This window comes from Schistocerca piceifrons, chromosome 3 (genome assembly GCF_021461385.2).
Source record: "Schistocerca piceifrons isolate TAMUIC-IGC-003096 chromosome 3, iqSchPice1.1, whole genome shotgun sequence".
In the NCBI taxonomy this organism is placed as follows: Eukaryota; Metazoa; Arthropoda; class Insecta; order Orthoptera; family Acrididae; genus Schistocerca; species Schistocerca piceifrons.
The window spans coordinates 463,572,453-463,589,781 of NC_060140.1; the positions used below are offsets into that span (position 1 = coordinate 463,572,453).

The 17,329-nt window shown below is 43.6% G+C and overlaps 1 protein-coding gene across 1 annotated transcript in view; it reads right to left on the reverse strand.

The window, feature by feature from the left end:
• LOC124788745 (knirps-related protein-like) overlaps positions 1–9,368 on the reverse strand; it is a 172,363-nt gene extending 162,995 nt beyond the window's left edge. Inside the window, exon 1 of the mRNA XM_047256027.1 lies at positions 9,083–9,368. Coding sequence (XP_047111983.1) covers positions 9,083–9,088 — 6 coding nt within the window. The 5' untranslated portion in view covers positions 9,089–9,368. The remainder of the gene's footprint in view (positions 1–9,082) is intronic.
• Positions 9,369–17,329: the final 7,961 nt, after the last annotated feature.

The window sequence follows — 17,329 nt, forward strand, 5'->3', positions numbered from 1 at the left end:
TTAATTGAAGAACACCAACGTAAAGGGTAGACCTGGAATCTTCAGGTGCAAAAAACGTGACTAAAAAGGTGCAAACAATGCGGTCGCAGCTAATAGCGTTAAGGCAGTACCGATTACTAAAGCAGAAATTTTACATACAATCTGAACTCATCAGCGGCAGCGGCCATTCGACAGGCACGTAATACAAGTTTCCCCTATAAAAACTTTGAAGTTTGAGTGCGTTGCGTCATCGATGTACGTGCCGAAGGTCGATTTTGGAAAGTAAATGTGGACAAAAACTGCTTGTATTAATTTTCGTATATTTATTGGAACTTTTCTTTTGAGCCCGCCATCATCTGCGGCTAAAGCATGCACTATTCGTCCAAAAAGTTCAGGAACTGAATTTATTCCTGGCGTATAAACGAAATCAGCGCAGTAACAATGGTTTCAGTTTGAATTAACAACTGTAAACCGGAAATGAGCGTTCAGTCAGCCTGTTCTGGGCAGGCAGGGTACAGTGGTGGTCGTGCTTCCGTAGTGTGTCGACGATGTTGTGTCACAAACTGCAATCGAACAGCATCTCCTACTCACGTATGAAGAAGAGAAAAGTGTGCGCAAAGTTTGTCTCGCACATCTTGACTTCCCAACGAAGACAATGAAGGGTTGATGTCAGTGACGACTTAACTGAAACGCAAAACGCGGACAGTTCTTTGCTGGAAAAAATCATTATGATGGGTGACGAAACGTGCTGTTATCAGTCCGAAAGTACAACAAAACTACAAAATGCGGAACGGGTCTCTGACGGCTTGCCAAGACCGAAGAAGAGGAGAATTTGACGCGCGAGTTGAACAACATCCCAAAGAAGGGCTTTTTTTAACAGTTTCACATTGTTGTATGAATGTTCTGTGTGTTGTACTTAAACGGGTGGCAGGGAGGTGACTGTATAGAATACCCGAGGCATTGAAACCAACATCTTTTTATTTTTTCTTTAAATCTAGCCTCGGAACTTTCTAGACTGAGTGGGAATATAGTAAATGGTAGATAAAAATGCATCGCCTCCATAGACTCAAACTCCTTGGTTGAAAACAGTAGAAAAAAATTGTAATTTTGGTACTTTGCAACTCTGATGTATTCTGACAACAAGTTTCTCGTAATTATTTTCTTTCATTTATTCAAACTTTTTTGCGGGCCACTTTCAGGTGGTGTTCGTGCTTTTAGACTTTTCACGCACTACTGCCTCCAGCCAGACGAGTTCATGCTGCTCCATCTACTCACCTTCCATTATATCGTACCCTCGGTATTTTCTTATTTCTTACAGTGTAGCTAACAGCTTCCTCTGTCCAGCTACCATTCACTCATCTGCCACGCTACACATAATCATATTTTCCGTGATTATGATTCAGAGAATAAAAGGAAGCGGACAAAGCCGCTACCAAAATCTGTAGCTCTGATTACAACGAGGAAATGTTAGTAGCTGACCTACCAAATAAGCTTGAAGTGATTTCTAATATCTGAACTATATTCAGTGTCTGGAACAATCGCGTGTACAAGCAGAGACTAAAAAGATCAAACAATAAACAAATTCAGGAAAATATTGCAAAATATAAAGCCATACGTGCTGCTTTAACTGATTTATAGATGAATTTGGATTGATGGATGTATCGGGAGCCAATAGACTCGGTATAATAAAAAGAAATGGGTGTTATCACCAGCAATGAAATGTCGATGAAGATCGTATTTTACTGTCATCTGTTTATAAGTGAGCGATGCCATTCTTCGACGCATGTATATGGGAGAGTAACAGCAGATCATAAATCCTTCACTGTCAAATGGTCGTCGGAGCCAACGAGAATGTGGAAGAGAAGTGCGACGCCGTGACAGCTCCAGGATGGATTAACTCGGCCATTACTGAAATATCATATTTAAAAGACGAAACTATCTTCTACAGGCATTTTGTGCTGTCTGTCACACCACATAAACATTCCAGGTATCCCATGGCGAATGCAAAGCCATTTTATTTCTTGTTTTTGTTATTATTATTAGAAAAATCACAGTGCGTACTTTACATTAAAATTAAAAATTTTGTTGACTAAAACACTAAGACTTTGCTCATAAGCAATGTTATATCCAAATACGATTATAAATTCTGACTTTTCGAGAAGCGTTTCTAATTACAGCGGTGAAGAGGAGGTAGGAAAAAAGGGCAGAATTTATTGTATTTGTATCTGTAGTTTTCTTCGATAGGATTGGAGTTACGTATATGAATACAGAGGAAAAAATCTACAGAACAATTTCATACGAACCTGTTATTTACAAATAGAACACATCTTACTGCCACGATCGATAGTTCCTTTTATATTTTAAAGTCCGCAGCTCGTGGCCTCGTGTTAGCGTTCTCGCTCCCGAGCACGGTGTTCCGGGATCGATTTCCGGCGGGGTCAGGCATTTTCACCTACCCCGAGATGACTTAGTGTTGCTGGGTCGTCTTCATCATTATCATTCATCCCCCATTACTGTCGGAGGAAGGTAACCGCAAGCCACCTCCACTAGGACCTTGCCTAGTACGGCGGTGCGGATCTCCCGCATCGTTCCCCTACGCTCTGTCAAGAAGCATTGGACTTCATTCCCATTTTCATTAATTTAAATTTACTTACAGTATATAGATTTTCTGTGACACTAGTCATTTCCTCATATATGTAGTATCAGCAATTTACATGAATGACAAAAGAGTGCAAGAAGTATTTCGATAATTGGTCATGTATATATAGGTGGGGTGTCTCAATTTTGTCATCTTTGTTCACTAAGCTTTCATTCAATGAAACTAACGTTGATTTCTACTATTGTCCTAAAAAATACAATAAACCAGTTCCTGTGCATAGCCTGCCGTTAGCGGGAATTAAAAGTGCAGAAAACCGTTCTTGTACTATCCTCTTGTCAATGAATAACAGAGACAGGGAAGAGACTTGGCGCTTGGTTTCGCACATGCGGCTGCTAGCTTATTCGCCCGTTGCTGTCACCTCTTATAACCCTGAACATCATCTTCTGTCGAGCAGTTTCCGCTGCAATGGTTTTCATGATTATCTGCCCTGGCGCCGAGTTAAGATTGTCTTATAATTTACGACGTGTGTGCCTTGTAGCACGCAATGGCAGGTTATGGTTACGCGTTATTTCCGTCAGATATATTCTGTGCAGTAGCTGTACTATTCTTCGAAGCGATTCAGATAGTAGCGTACACTTTATTCTAATAGTCCTGCAAAGGAACGGACGAAAAACACTAAACAGGAGTTAAGTCATCGTGAACGTTAATGCTTCTGCATCTACTGAGATGGCATGAGAAACACAGCTTTGTGGAGTCACTTATTGTAATTAACAAGCAGTCACGTCACTGGAAGATGATTTAACTATTACGGAAAGGAATTCATCCATTGTAAAGGAACTTCCAAATGGGCAATTCCGGAATAATGTGACAATACATGACTGTAATAGTGAGAATTAACAGTGTCGCTCTTAAAACTACAGTATTGTCTTGAGTTTCGTGTACTATCTGAGTGTCTGGATTGTAGTTTTGTGCCTCTCACGGCATAATTTAAGTCGTAAAGGTTGCTACACTTCCCAAAATAATCTTGAGTAAGTCACAGATCTGGTAGAATGAAGGTTCCGGCAACTTTTCGATTGTCACCTTTCAGAGGAAACTGTAAGTCGCGATGCTGTGAAAGAGGAAACCTGAAACAGACTTTGTTGGTTACGTAGAGATACAGGATGTGTAGTAGATATTTCTTTTCTCCGTAATAGTTTTTTTAAATTTTTTTTGCTACCGGACTGTCCGTGTTTCGCCGTTCTAAGTGGTTGTCTGCAGAGAGCGCACGCTCGCACTGTCTTGCTGACCTTTCCTTTTCCTGGCAGACGGGTTGGGCTCCTTCCGTTGTGTTTTTTAGATTGCTGCTAACGGATGCCACTCGGGGGCGGTTCCGGACACCCAGTGCCTCCCTTCCTCCGGCTACCGCTACGCACTCAGCGGCTTCACGCTCGACTGTAGAATGAGTACGGACACACCGTGGCAAGTGCCCTCACCTGCATCTGTACTTAAAATAGTACGTTATAAAAAAGTTTTCTGTTCCTCCTGTTATTTACGACATTATACACTGCGCACTCTAACAATCGCGCTGTAATCATGGTAGTCACTGACGACGGCGAAATAAAAATATAATCAAATTACTCGTCGTTTAAGTTCAATATAGTAATACAGCTTCACTATTATCCGCGAGACCTCGCCAGGCGTTCGGTTATGATTGGATGTACTTATTTAAAACTTCGAAGTGTAATCACGAACTTGATATTATGTTTGCCGCTGTTAACATTATCGATCACCCATTGTGTGGTTGGTAGATTGCAATACTGAAAATACGGCAACATCGGCGTGGAAAAAAGAAATGAACGCACACTGCTGTTATCAAACTCGAGGGGACTCTACCTATGACTCCTGCAGTCAAATAATGATGGAAACGATACAAAGGTCAGTCTCATCTTCTCATGTAACTTAAAAATTTAAAACAAACACAACTCGTCTTCAGCGTCAACGTGAGGCTACAGAGATACACCAAATAAAAATAGAAAAAGGTATGCTGAACAAATGTTGTGAGGTAATTATACTGTAGTGTCTGTTCAGATAGCTGAATCAAATGTAAAGAACTCTGAAGATATAGAACGTGAACATGGCAGTTAATTATGAAAAGTCTTGTTTTCTTAGACAAACATACAGTAACGTCCGATTAATATGAGCCAAAATACGTTTTTGCTATTTCCCTTCCACTTATCTTAGATACCTCTATGAAACTGTGATCTTTTGATACACACTATATCCACCTTTAAGATCTTCACGTAGTACAGCTCGATTGTTTCTAAAATATATGAAAGTAATGTAAAACTGAATTATTTTAAGTAACTTAAAACGAATAAAATAATATAAACCGGGTAAAAGCCCTTAACTTTATTAGTAACATTAATTAGCAGAATTCAGATGACATCTGTTGTCAGAACAGTGAGATAAAGGTCTAAATAAAAATTAATCGTTGTCACATGTATTGCTAAGCTGCCTCACTGTTCGTTTCGACAGTCAACTCTGGTTTCTTGTCGCGGTAATTTTAGGTCGTTAGGATGCATCATTAACTTCATAACGAAAAGTTTCCAGCATGCTTCACACGTTTAGTCAATTAACTATAGAGTTTTATGACGATAATTCCAGAACCTTGGGCAGTATCGTTAATTTGATTACGAAAAGTTTCCAATATGCTCCACAACAATAGGTGCAAACAATCTGAATCAGCTTGTCAAAAAGTGAGATAATCGTACTACCCCTTGGGATATGTTACGGTTTGTAATGTGGTAATATAACAATTCTGAGGATTTGACGGACAATATCTAAACGAATAGTATCTATTTTGCGTAAGAGAAGTCGTAATTGCGATACCTAATAGCCTTCGTGTTTTTCGCACGTTTCAGAAAGAAAGAAGTACTGTTTGCAAGATGGAACGCATATTTTGAGATTCTGAAAGTAAGATGTGCAGCAAGTTGGACGGACACGGTAAAGCCCTTCACAGGAAGTGGAACACACGAAGTAGTCATTGTACCACAAGATTAGAATGTTTGCATGAGTTGACGTATGGCACGCTCTATCGTGAACTAATTAATCAAAGCAAACGCAGTAATTTTAATTCTATGAAACACGAATATATGTGATGCAAAAACTACACGATGTCCAATATTAAACAGGAATTTCAAATATTTCCAGAGACAAGTATTACGTTTCAGCAGCGCTGGAACCGTAGTCATCCAATACATATAGAACATTAACGAGTAGCAAGCAGAGGTAGAAGTAACAGGGTTCAACGTGCCGTCGACGATGATATCATTACGTACGGAGCATAGGCTCCGAAAGGAAGGACAGGGAAGAAAGCTAGCCCCATGTTTCCACAAGAACCGTCCAGGCACTTACCTTAAGCGACTTTAGGGGGAACTACGGAGGATCTAAACCTAGACAAACTGAAGAGGATCTGACCCATGTTCATAGCGAACGGGAGTTCCGTATCTGAATCAATGAACTGCAGTAAAAATCCTCGCTAAGGTATAAGTGACAAAAAACGATAATGATCGGTGATATGAAATGGTATTATCAATTGCTTCTATAATGGAGGAAGCAAGTGACAAGCAACAACCGAAAGTTAGCTGCTATCTGCGGAACAACCAACCTGCACAGTTTGTCCCGCAGTACGAGTCACATGTTTCGTGTCATTAAATGAAAATGTGTATAGAGAATTTCGCTGACGGTTACGGTTCAGCCTTGGCGAGTGCAAAAAAAAGTGAGTCAGATCACGAAACATGGTAGGCGACTAGAGAAATACATCGATAACTACGTGGAAATCCATTTACAAAATGGCAAAGATGGCCATCGACTGGGTAACTTTTTTATGCCAGTCTGTAACAGTTGCAGATATGATCCAGAAGATGAGGAGTAATTAATTCTAGTTACAGTATGCGCGAAGACGCAATGTAAAATCATTTTCTATTTGCACAGGAAAAGAAGATCGAAAAATAGAGAACAGTATCATGAGATAGCTGTCATACAAAACACAGTGGTTTTCGCGGTGCAAAAGAGACTACGGGACGAGCTCAGCAATATGTCTGTAAGCCGTCCGATGAGAAGGGATGTTTCACGGTTTTGACAGCTTCAATACAACGACTATACCAAAAAACTTCGGGAATCGTAACCAACTCTGGTAATAACATTCGTAACGGTCCTGATAGCAAACCATGTTTACGACAGCTTTTCGCTTTAACAGGACCGTTATCATTCCCAGTTAGAGATATTGTCATGCGTGCACCGCTAATCACACCTGCGAACAATTCCAGTTAGTTACTCAGTGCATCCATCGTAAGTGGGGACAGCATGTTATCACTGACTTGTGATTTCGACCAATTCCACGAGCAACGATATCAGCAACGAGTTTCAGAGACAGTACTGCATCCTCTGGTGACGTGCAATACTGTTTCGGAGATTACGCTTCAGCTGTCGCCGCCACGTTTTATATATTTCCTGTACGAAACAAAATGTTTCGTGTTACTGCCCTTGCCTATTCCAGAACAGTGAAAAATAAACCTCTAGCAATTGTGACAAATTCGAGAGTAAACGGAATTTCCTACTCTACTGATGTGTGTCGTAAGTGCTATAAGATATTTATCACTTTTCTGAAGGCTGTGACAATGGCTGAAGTTAGTTTCCTTTATACAGTATGCGAAACGACATGGGGTTTTGCGACGAAAACTGAGCAGTCGAGTTCCGGAAACGAGTTCTATGATTTGTAAGTTGCCCGAGGATGGGATGAAAGCTAAGAAGCAGGTTCTGAAGATTTTTTTTTTAATGTGAGAAATAGTGATGAACGTCTTCTTCATTATCATTTAAAATTCAGGCACACATGCGCCCTACATATTACAGCATTTTTATATTAAAATACTGGTAACATCATAACTTGTCGTAACTGGTCGTAGAGCTCATTTCATATGTTTGATGAATAATCGCCTAAACTAAAGCTATTTCGAAACGTAGCATCCATGGACGTTTTATTCGGAGAGATGGTCTCTGACATAGGAAACGAGATAAGCTATTATGGAGAAAACTGCACACATGGAAACAAAAAAAAAAGCAAAAACAAAACAAAAAAAAACATGTGTGTCTCTCGTACATCAGTAGAGCATAGCGCGTAAGTTCAGAAACATGTTATGATGAATTATGAAAAAAGCTGAAAATGTGAAAATGGTGAACTTTTCCTCGACTATCATTTAAAACCACTGTCACGAATACGTACTACAGACAGCTGTATGTTTGTTTTCCTAAAACAGATAGCGGCGATCCCTCATGATGGTCGTAACAGGCAGCAACTGGTCACGCAACAGATTTTGTATTCAGTGTGGACTGGTGAATAAATTAATGACAAAAAATCATTCTTCACGACTTAGCGCAGGTAGAATGGTGTAACAGCGCTTGATGAAACTTTATTTTATAAACAAGACGGGATGAGGTACTGCAGCGAAAAGTGACGAGAAAGGAGTGGTATTACCCTTAAACTGCTCAGGAAACACTTATGGAGACCTTTTATTTTAATTTGAAAAGGTGAAAATCAGTGAACGTCTTCCCCACTATCGTTTTTAATTGTACTCACTATACAGTTATCGCAATACGGGAAGTTTACATTTCTACAAAAGTAGCGACGGTACCTGATGATGGTCATAAACAGCCGAAATTGGCTGTGGAGGAAAGTCTGTTTGCAATCAGTACTGTCAAATAAATTATTCCAAAAAAAATCACGGTTTCCGTACAGAACATCCGCGGAGGTACGCGAGGCCCAGTCGAAACGCGGGGCTCGGGCGGCGGTTTCCGGGGGCGCAGCGGCCAGGTCGTCGACCCCGGGGGCGGCGCCGACACTTACCTGGCGGCGGCGGAGGCGGCGGCGCTGTCGGTGTCGTCGGCGTTTTCGCGTCGCTGCAGCGCGCTGCGTCGCTTCGCCGCCGCTGCGTGGCAAAAGTGCGCCGGGGCCACGACGCTAGCGCGCGCCGACGTCCGCGCCACCTGTTGCCGCGAGCCGCCACTACCGGCCGAGCGCATCTCCCAGGCCGCACCAATCAAATGTCACCCGGCGGCCGGCGCGCTCTATCATTTCCACTCCGTGCCGGCGCCTTATCGCTCTCTCACGGTCGTCCTCTCAGCGCGGCGCTCCCCCTCCCACCGACTTTATTAACCTCGCAGCGTGAAACTAACACTCTGCTTATGCCTCTTCGCTGCTTGTGCCCCTCTCTCTCTCTCTCTCTCTCTCTCTCTCTCTCTCTCTCTCTCCTCCCTCTCCTTTTTCTTTTTACTTTCCTTCCTGTCGCTCAAAACTCGTTTTCTTCGTTTCCCTCTAATCGCGCTACACGTCTTCCGTTGCGCGCACACACAGAACAATCTACTTTACCGGCCACGAGCGCGCGTACCACCCTTTTATCCAGTTGTCAATCAAACGTTTCACTTCTGAACCCGGTCCATCACTCACGGGCCCACCTGTCGTCTACGTACCGTCATTTATCCATCTAGCTGGGCGCGACGGGCGGAGGGAAATCGCGCCGGCAGCACCGGCTCCTTCCTCTTCGCCGTGGAGGTCGACGTCGGTCAGCGGACGTCGGTCGGATCGCGTCCTGGTGTTGCTGCTCTGGCGTCGTCGTCCGATACAGTTCCAGTTCACGTACGCACTGAGCGAGAGGACGATCCCACTTTTCGAAGCGGTGCCCGTGCCGCTCGGGGTAGGGTCGGGTCAAGTCGCGGGGAGGGGTGAAGGGGGATGGAGAGGGGGGAGAGAGATAGACGCGTTGTCGACGCGGGAGGGAGGGAGGGAGGAGGAGACGAGGTGATCGCGGCGGCGTAGCCACGCCTGGAAATCGGCGTCGACGGCAGAAGCGGAGTGCGCGCCGCGGTGTGCTATGGCTGTTGGGCTAGGCCCGCCGGGAAACGAGGTCAGCGAGGCGCGCGGCGCGCCGGCCAACCACAGGCCGGCGGCTCCCTCCACGCAGCGCGCCGCGCCGCCGACTGAGCGGCCGACGGTGGGGCTCTGGCTCTCCGGCAGCCGCCGGCGGGCAGCGGCACTCGGCGGCCGGCAGCGGCGAGGCTCTGCGCTGAGGACTCGTGCGCTGGCACAGCTGCTGCCGTGCCGTGGGCTGCGCAGCGCCGCTCTGCTATACCGCTCGCCTCTCGGCGCAGCGCTTGTTCACACAAAATCAAACGCAGAGGCTCCGTGTGCCTTCTTACTCTCCCCGCCACTCTACATCACGGACTGGAACTTTGGTCCGTTCTGTCTTCTTCAAAATTGGTCAAGCCATCTCTTCCTAATGATCTTTTGCCTCTTGGTTTATGTTGTTTTTTGGCATTAGTGATTCTTGCACCGGGCATACGGTCTATATGTTCTTTGCATTTTAACTGATATTATTCCATCTACATTTATACTTCGCAAGCCACCCAACGGTGTGTGGCGGATGGCACTTTACGTGCCACTGTCATTACCTCCTTTCTTGTTCCAGTCTCGTATGGTTCGCGGGAAGAACGACTACCGGAAAGCCTCCGTGCGCGCTCGAATCTCTCTGATTTTAAATTCGTGGTCTCCTCGGGAGTATAAATAGAAGGAAGCAATATATTCGATACCTCATCCAGAAACGCACTCTCTCGAAACCTGGACAGCAAGCTGCACCGCGATGCAGAGCGCGTCTCTTGCAGAGTCTGCCACTTGAGTTTGCTAAACATCTCCGTAACACTATCACGCTTACCAAATAACCCTGTCACGAAACCTGCTGCTCTTCTTCAGATCTTCTCTATCTCCTCTGTCAACCCGACCCTGTATGGATCCCACACTGATGAGCAATACTCAAGTACAGGTCGAACGAGTGTTTTGTAAGCCACCTCCTTTGTTGATGGACTACATTTTGTAAGGACTCTCCCAATGAATCTCAACCTGGCACCCGCCTTACCAACAATTTATTTTATACGATCATGCCACTTCAAAGCGTTCCGTACGCATACTCCCAGATATTTTACAGAAGTAACTGCTATCCGTGTTTGTTCTGCTCTCAAATACTCATACAATAAACGATCCTTCTTTCTATCTATGCGCAATACATTACATTTGTCTTTGTTAAGAGTCAGTTGCCACTCCCTGCACCAAGTGCCTATCCACTGCAGATCTTCCTGCATTTCACTGCAGTTTTATAATGCTGCAACTTCTCTGTATACTACAGCATCGTCCACCTAATGCCGCATGGAACATCCGACACTATCTACTAGGTCATTTATATATATTGTGAAAAGCAATGACCCCATGTGGCACGCCAGAGGTTACTTTAACGCCTGCAGACGTTTCTCCAATAAGAACAACATGCTGTGTTCTGTTTGCTAAAAACTCTTCAATCCAGCCATACAGCTACGTGATCAAAAGTATCCGGACACCCTCGAAAACAAACGTTTTTCGTATTAGGTACATTGTGCTGCAACCTACCGCCGGGTACTCCATATCAGCGACCTCACTAGTCATTAGACATCGCGAGAGAGCAGAATGCGACGCTCCGCGGAACTCACGGACTTCGAACGTGGTCAGGTGATTGGGTGTCACTTGTGTTGTACATCTGTACGCAAAATTTCCACACTCCTGAACATCCATAGGTCCACTGTTCCCGATGTGATAGTGAAGTGGAAACGTGAAGGGACACGTACAGCACAAAAGCGTACAGGACGACCTCGTCTGTTGACTGACAGAGACCGCCGACAGTCGAAGAGGGTCGTAATGTGTCATAGACGGACATCTATCCAGGCCCTTCACAAGTTCCAAACTGCGATCCACTGCAAGTACATTGTCGAGCGGCTGCTCATAAACAACACATCGCGCCGGTAAATCCCAAACGACGCCTCGCTTGGTGTAAGGATCGTAAAAACTGGACGAATAAACAGTGCAAAAACGTTGTGTGGAGTGACGAATCACGGAACACGATGTGGTGATCCGATGGCAGGGTGTGGGTATGGCGAATGCCCGGGGAACGTCATCTGTCAGTGTGTGTAGTGCCAACAGTAAAATTCGGAGGCAGTGGTGTTATGGTGTGGTCGTGTTTTTCACGCCGGGGGCTTCCACCCCTTGTTGTTTTGCGTGGCTCTATCACAGCACAGGCCTACACTGATGTTTTAAGCACCTTCTTGCTTACCACTGCCGAAGAGAAATTCGAGGATGCATATTGCATCTTTCAACACGAACGAGCACCTTTTCTATTGCACGGCCTGTGGCGTAGTGGTTAAGCGACAGTAACGTCCCTGTAATGGACTGGCCTGCGCAGAGTCCTGAACTGAATCCTATAGGACACCTTTTGGATGTTTTGGTACGCCGCCAGGCCTCACCGACCGACATCGATATCTCTCCTGAGTGCAGCTCTCTGTAAGGAATGGGCTGCCTTTCCCCAAGAAACCTTCCAACAACTGAAAGAACGTATGCCTGCGAGGGTGGAAGCTGTCATCAAGGTTAAGGGTGGGCCAACACCACATTGAATTCCAGCATTACCGACGGAGGGCACCGTGAACTTGTAAGTCATTTTCAGCCAGGTGTCATTTTGATCACATAGTGTATCTGAATGCGTAGTGTCTGTTCTTTTGGATAGTTATGAAAGAACAGAGACCACGAATTCACATGATTCGCCATCATGGGCAGAAACCCCACCACCTTCAGTACGGATGCCCGATTACGTCCGACCTCCTGCAGGAACCTCAGGAAAGTAGCGAGCATGGGCTGCAGGGACAGAGGTTGCGGATAGTTGGCGCTAGGTGGGGGGAGGGCTGGGACAGTCCGCACAGTGTCCTGATGACTCAGTGATTAACCCAACTGCCTGGTAAGCAGTAGATCCCTGTTCGAATCCCAGTCTGGCACACATTTTCACAGGTCGCCGCAGATTCCACATGAAGTCGTGATGAAGCTGCCGTCTATAGCCCCTTCCCTTCCGTTTCCTTTCTCCCCCCCCCCCTCCCTCCCACCTTCAATTTACATAATTAAATGTTATAGTTTTGATTATGTCAGTTACGTTTCGCATATTCAGCTCGGCTCTCATCATTTGTCTTTTTATCCGTCAAAGTATGTCCAGTCATGTATCTAAGGAAATTCATTTCACATCGATTCTCTTTTCATCTCTCTTCTTAAGCGAACCGTTTCCGCATCCCTAGAGCAGCGCTGGCATAGCCATAACCTTATAGAACCTTAGTAGAGTATCCCTGTGGACTTTCTTTCCCAGTGTTTTGCGTAAAGTTTCACAGAAATGGTTAAAGAGGTCTAACTTATTTTCTACTTCATTGTTTGTCGTGTATATAACACTGTGCCCTAAATATTTAAATGTATTAACGTGCTCGGAGATTTGCTTGTCAGTTTCAATCTAAACTCGCTTGGACTGGTGTGCAAAAAATGCCATTGATTTTCGCTTCTTGATGGAGACGTTCAAATTGTATGCTCTGGCTGTTTTATTTAAAGATAGTTTCTTGTAAGTCATTTTCGTTGTAATATTTACTTGGTCGCCAGCAAAAAGTGGTGTAGTAACATCCACATCGTTAATTTTAATTTGTTTCATTGTCTGTAAGGAAGTTACATCGCCGATATACTTATTAAAAAGAGTGGACACCTTTATCTAATTCCTTGGTTTATTTCACCCATATTATGCCTGTTGCCTGCTATTTCTATTTTGTTATTCATACATCTCTACAGCTCTTATAAGATGCGATGGAATCCCTCTGTTTTTTTAAATCTCTCGTGGTTTGCTTTGATTTCATTTATCAAACGCCTTTTGGTAGCCAATAACGGCAAGCATAGTCGGTAAATTGAATTCACAATGTTTTTCTATTAATTGTATCATGGTGAAAATACAGTCGGAGCATGATCTGCCTTTTCGAAAACCATGTTGGGCATCAGACAGCAGAGTTTCAGCAACTGGCGATAGTCGTTTTGTTAGAATGCTAGCATATACTTTATAAAATGAATTCAGAAGGCTAATAATACCTCTGTACTTCTGACATTCATGTCTGTCTCTTTTGTTATAAATTGGGCATATGTGGGCTATAGTACACTCTTGGGTGTAGAAAGAATCCACCAGTACATATCCATAAAATCGAGTATTCTTATTTTTGCAATATTTCATGCATATTTTATCAGTTCTGAATTCGTCGCCAGATCTGCTGCAGAAACGTGTCTCCGATTTTCCGCCCCGGAAGTCCCCCTCATATTTCCTCGAAGCAACTGTTCGATGCCAGTTTTTACAGTACCTGCCGCAAGACGCAACTAATGACATTCGCACGGCGGAGTTCAAATTTCTACGAGAGCTATTCGGGAAAGTAAGGAACGATCGGTCGCGAAATGGAAACCACAGTGAAAATCCGATGAAGCTTTCCACAGATGTGTTTGGCAGTGTCTCTAGTAAGCCCGCAAATAGCGTCACGTTGCTCCTATCAGTTATGAGCGCACGGTGAGCGCCTAAAGATGCCTAGAAAATAGTGTCTCCCAACAAGTATGGGTGCTTACAGAGGGATTTCACTCTATCTCATGTAACCTCAGTGTCATGCATTTCCTTCTTCATGACAGTGCTCGGTCTCACACTGCAGGGACAATTACGGCGCTACCCCTGCGTTTCCGATGGGAAGTGTTCGATCACCCACCATACAGCCCGGACTTGGCTCCCTCTGACTTTTATCTCTGCTCAAATGAACACCTCGCTATGAAGACAATATTTTGATACGGACAAAGAGCTGCAGTCCAGCATAGAGAATTGTCGGAAGGCACAGGAGGCTGCCTTCTATGGCAAGGGAACTGAAAAGATCGTATAACGCTTCACATGTCTAAATCGGAGCGGCAACTATGTAGAGATGTAGCTGGAAGGTGTAGCTAACTGTTGCAAATAAAACAGTTTTGATTTTCAGTGTGGTTTTCAGTTTGCGACCGATTATTCCTCACTTTCCAATAGCCCTTGCACATCTACTTGCATACCCCGCTAGCTACCTTACGGTGTGTGGTAGAGGGAACATCTCGTTCCACTAAATGTTCTTTCTCTCCCTTCTCTGTCCCATTCGTGAAGAATTATTGTGGCTAACTCATCGTATTAGCTCTAATTTCTGCGATTTTCTAGTTCTGTCCAATCGGGAGGATGTAATATATTCCCCAAATCTTCATCGAAGGTACGCTCTCGGAATTTCAACAGTAAACCACTCCGTGATGCACAACACCTCTCTCGTAGAAGTACCCTCAGAGATTCACCATTTTCATGACGCTATCACATCATCTGAACGATTCCCTGTTCTTTGTTGGATATTTATGTCTTCTACTAATGCAACCTAGCAAGGGTCCCAGACTGATGAACAATACTGAAGAATAAGTCGAACAAGTGTTTTGTGAGCCGCTATTTTCGTGGATGAATTTCCTTAAGGCTTACCTTACAATTAAGGTTCTTACTTTAAGGAAATTCATCCCCGAAAGTAAGGTAAGGTAAGAAATTTAAGATAAGAACAGCGCGTTTTGCCACTGAATCATTTGGTCGGTGCGGTGTCGTTACGAAAATGTCTAAACTCTGCGGGTAGGTAGTGCGAGAGGCGTTGGGTATCACAGAGAGGTTTACTGTTGAAAGTCGGGAGCGTACGATTCTGGCAACGTATCTTTTCTTTCTGAAATGACCACAATGAGAAAATCAGAGAAATTAGACCAAATACTGCGTCTCTATAATTGTGGTCCTTCCACTTTAGCTTACTACGGTTACTTCTAGATATTTTATCGTTGTTACTGTTTCCACTGATTCGTCATGATTAGTGTAATCGAACAGCAATGGAAATTTTTGCCTGTTTAAGCGTAATGTGTTACATTTATTTACGTCTCACGTCAACTGCCAGTTCGTATGCTAGTCATTCATCGTCCTCGTTTTGCTACAGTCTTCTGGTGTGCACCCGTCCTACAGATAATAGTATTTGCCGGAATTAAACCTCATGGTTCTTCTGATGTTATTCACTAGATTATTTAAATACACGGTAGACAGTAACGGCTCTGTAACGTTCCATTTATGTATTCCAGATATCTTTAATCTGACGACAGAATCTTAGAGTGGTAAGAGACAGACTGAAAACCTTGTAACGGTGTTGCGGGATATGTGATACTAAAAATAATTATTAAGAAAAGAATTCGATGCGTTGAGACATTACAGAGTTAATTAGCGTTAAAATTAGTTAATAACGCCTTTGATTGTGTAAATTCAAGCGACTCGCCAGAGACGGTGTCGCCAAAGGTGTTCTTCGTTTTCTTTCGTAAAACCGAACAAAATAGCGATAAGAAAATTAGACCTGGGACGATAGTTAAAACCGAACCCGAGCCAAAGTCTGAACAATCACGTGCGCTTTCATCTACGGTAAGAGAACAACTTAGAGTGATTGTATCTGACAGGCCACTTGAATTTGCGCGCCCGACGGGTTGATTGGCTAACTTCAATGCCAATTAACTTGCAAGTTATCAGCTTTATATTCTTAACAATTATTTCTCAGCACATCCTAACCTGCAACAGCCATACTAGCTTTTCAGACTGTTTCTGACCACCTATATACACAGCGTTTTATATGCCATGAACACCTTTGTTCGAACATAACAGATTCCTTACTTCTGTAGGAGGACGAAAGACGCATTGCGTTGATTATTGATGACAATCCAAACCTCTCTGACCTAGAATACTTGCTTCTAGCGGAATGTGTTCGACCAGGTAAGTCACACTAATACGTTTTGCGGAAGTACCCACACTTTAGCTTGTGACGCCGTTCATTCTAATTTGCCATTGTTGCGCAGCGTCCTCTAATTGCACAGCATACTGGAAGAGCGGAATGTAGAGGAACCAGCGCTAGGTCGAAGTTTAGAGTTAATCTTTGTATTGTACTTGATGTTGCTGTGATCTTCAACCCCAGTGGTGGCCTGAAGCAGCGCTACGCACTAGTTTCTTCATTTCCGCGTACCTACTGTTACCTATATCCACTGTAGTCAAGTCCTAGTCTCCCGCTCTGTATCATTTTCGTACTTACCTTTATTATCATATCAAAGGTTACTAAATGTCTCAATAAAGTTGTACCACAAATTTATATTCTCCCCAATTCCAATCAGTATCTTTTCATTGGCTTTTGATCTGTTCATTCAGTTATATGTAGCTTCTAGTCTCTTCTTGTTTGAAGCGTTTATCGTCCACGTTTCACTTCCGTACAAGTCTCTTTTCGCGGCACTACTTATTCCTTTTAACTGCTCTTCCAAGTTCTTCGTCGTCTTTGACAGAAACGCAGTTTCATCTAAAAACTGTAAGTTTCTATTTCTTCTCTCTGCATTTTATTTTCCTTTCTAAATTTTCCAACGTTTATTTAACCATTTGCTGAGTGAGCAGACTTACTAATATCTGGGTTAGTCTGCAACCCTGCCCTACATCATTTGTAAAGAGCATGTCACTCTATACTGTGTATCGTACTACTCGTAGGTAAGTTATGTACTGTATAACTAAATGTGATGTTTACTGAACAGTACACAGAACTACAATTTTCTAGCTGTGCCAGTCCTCATTTTGCGATCGGAGTGCGGGAAAAAATGATGCTTGCACACCTACTTATGCACCTCAACCTCTTTTATCTGGTCCTGAGTCTGCCGAGAAAAATATAATGAAATCAGTACAGCTGTGTTACAAGCTGTCTGTGGTATTAGATCTATAAATTTGTTTAACATTATGCAAAGTAAGTGCTAAAAGTGATAAGATGGTGGTT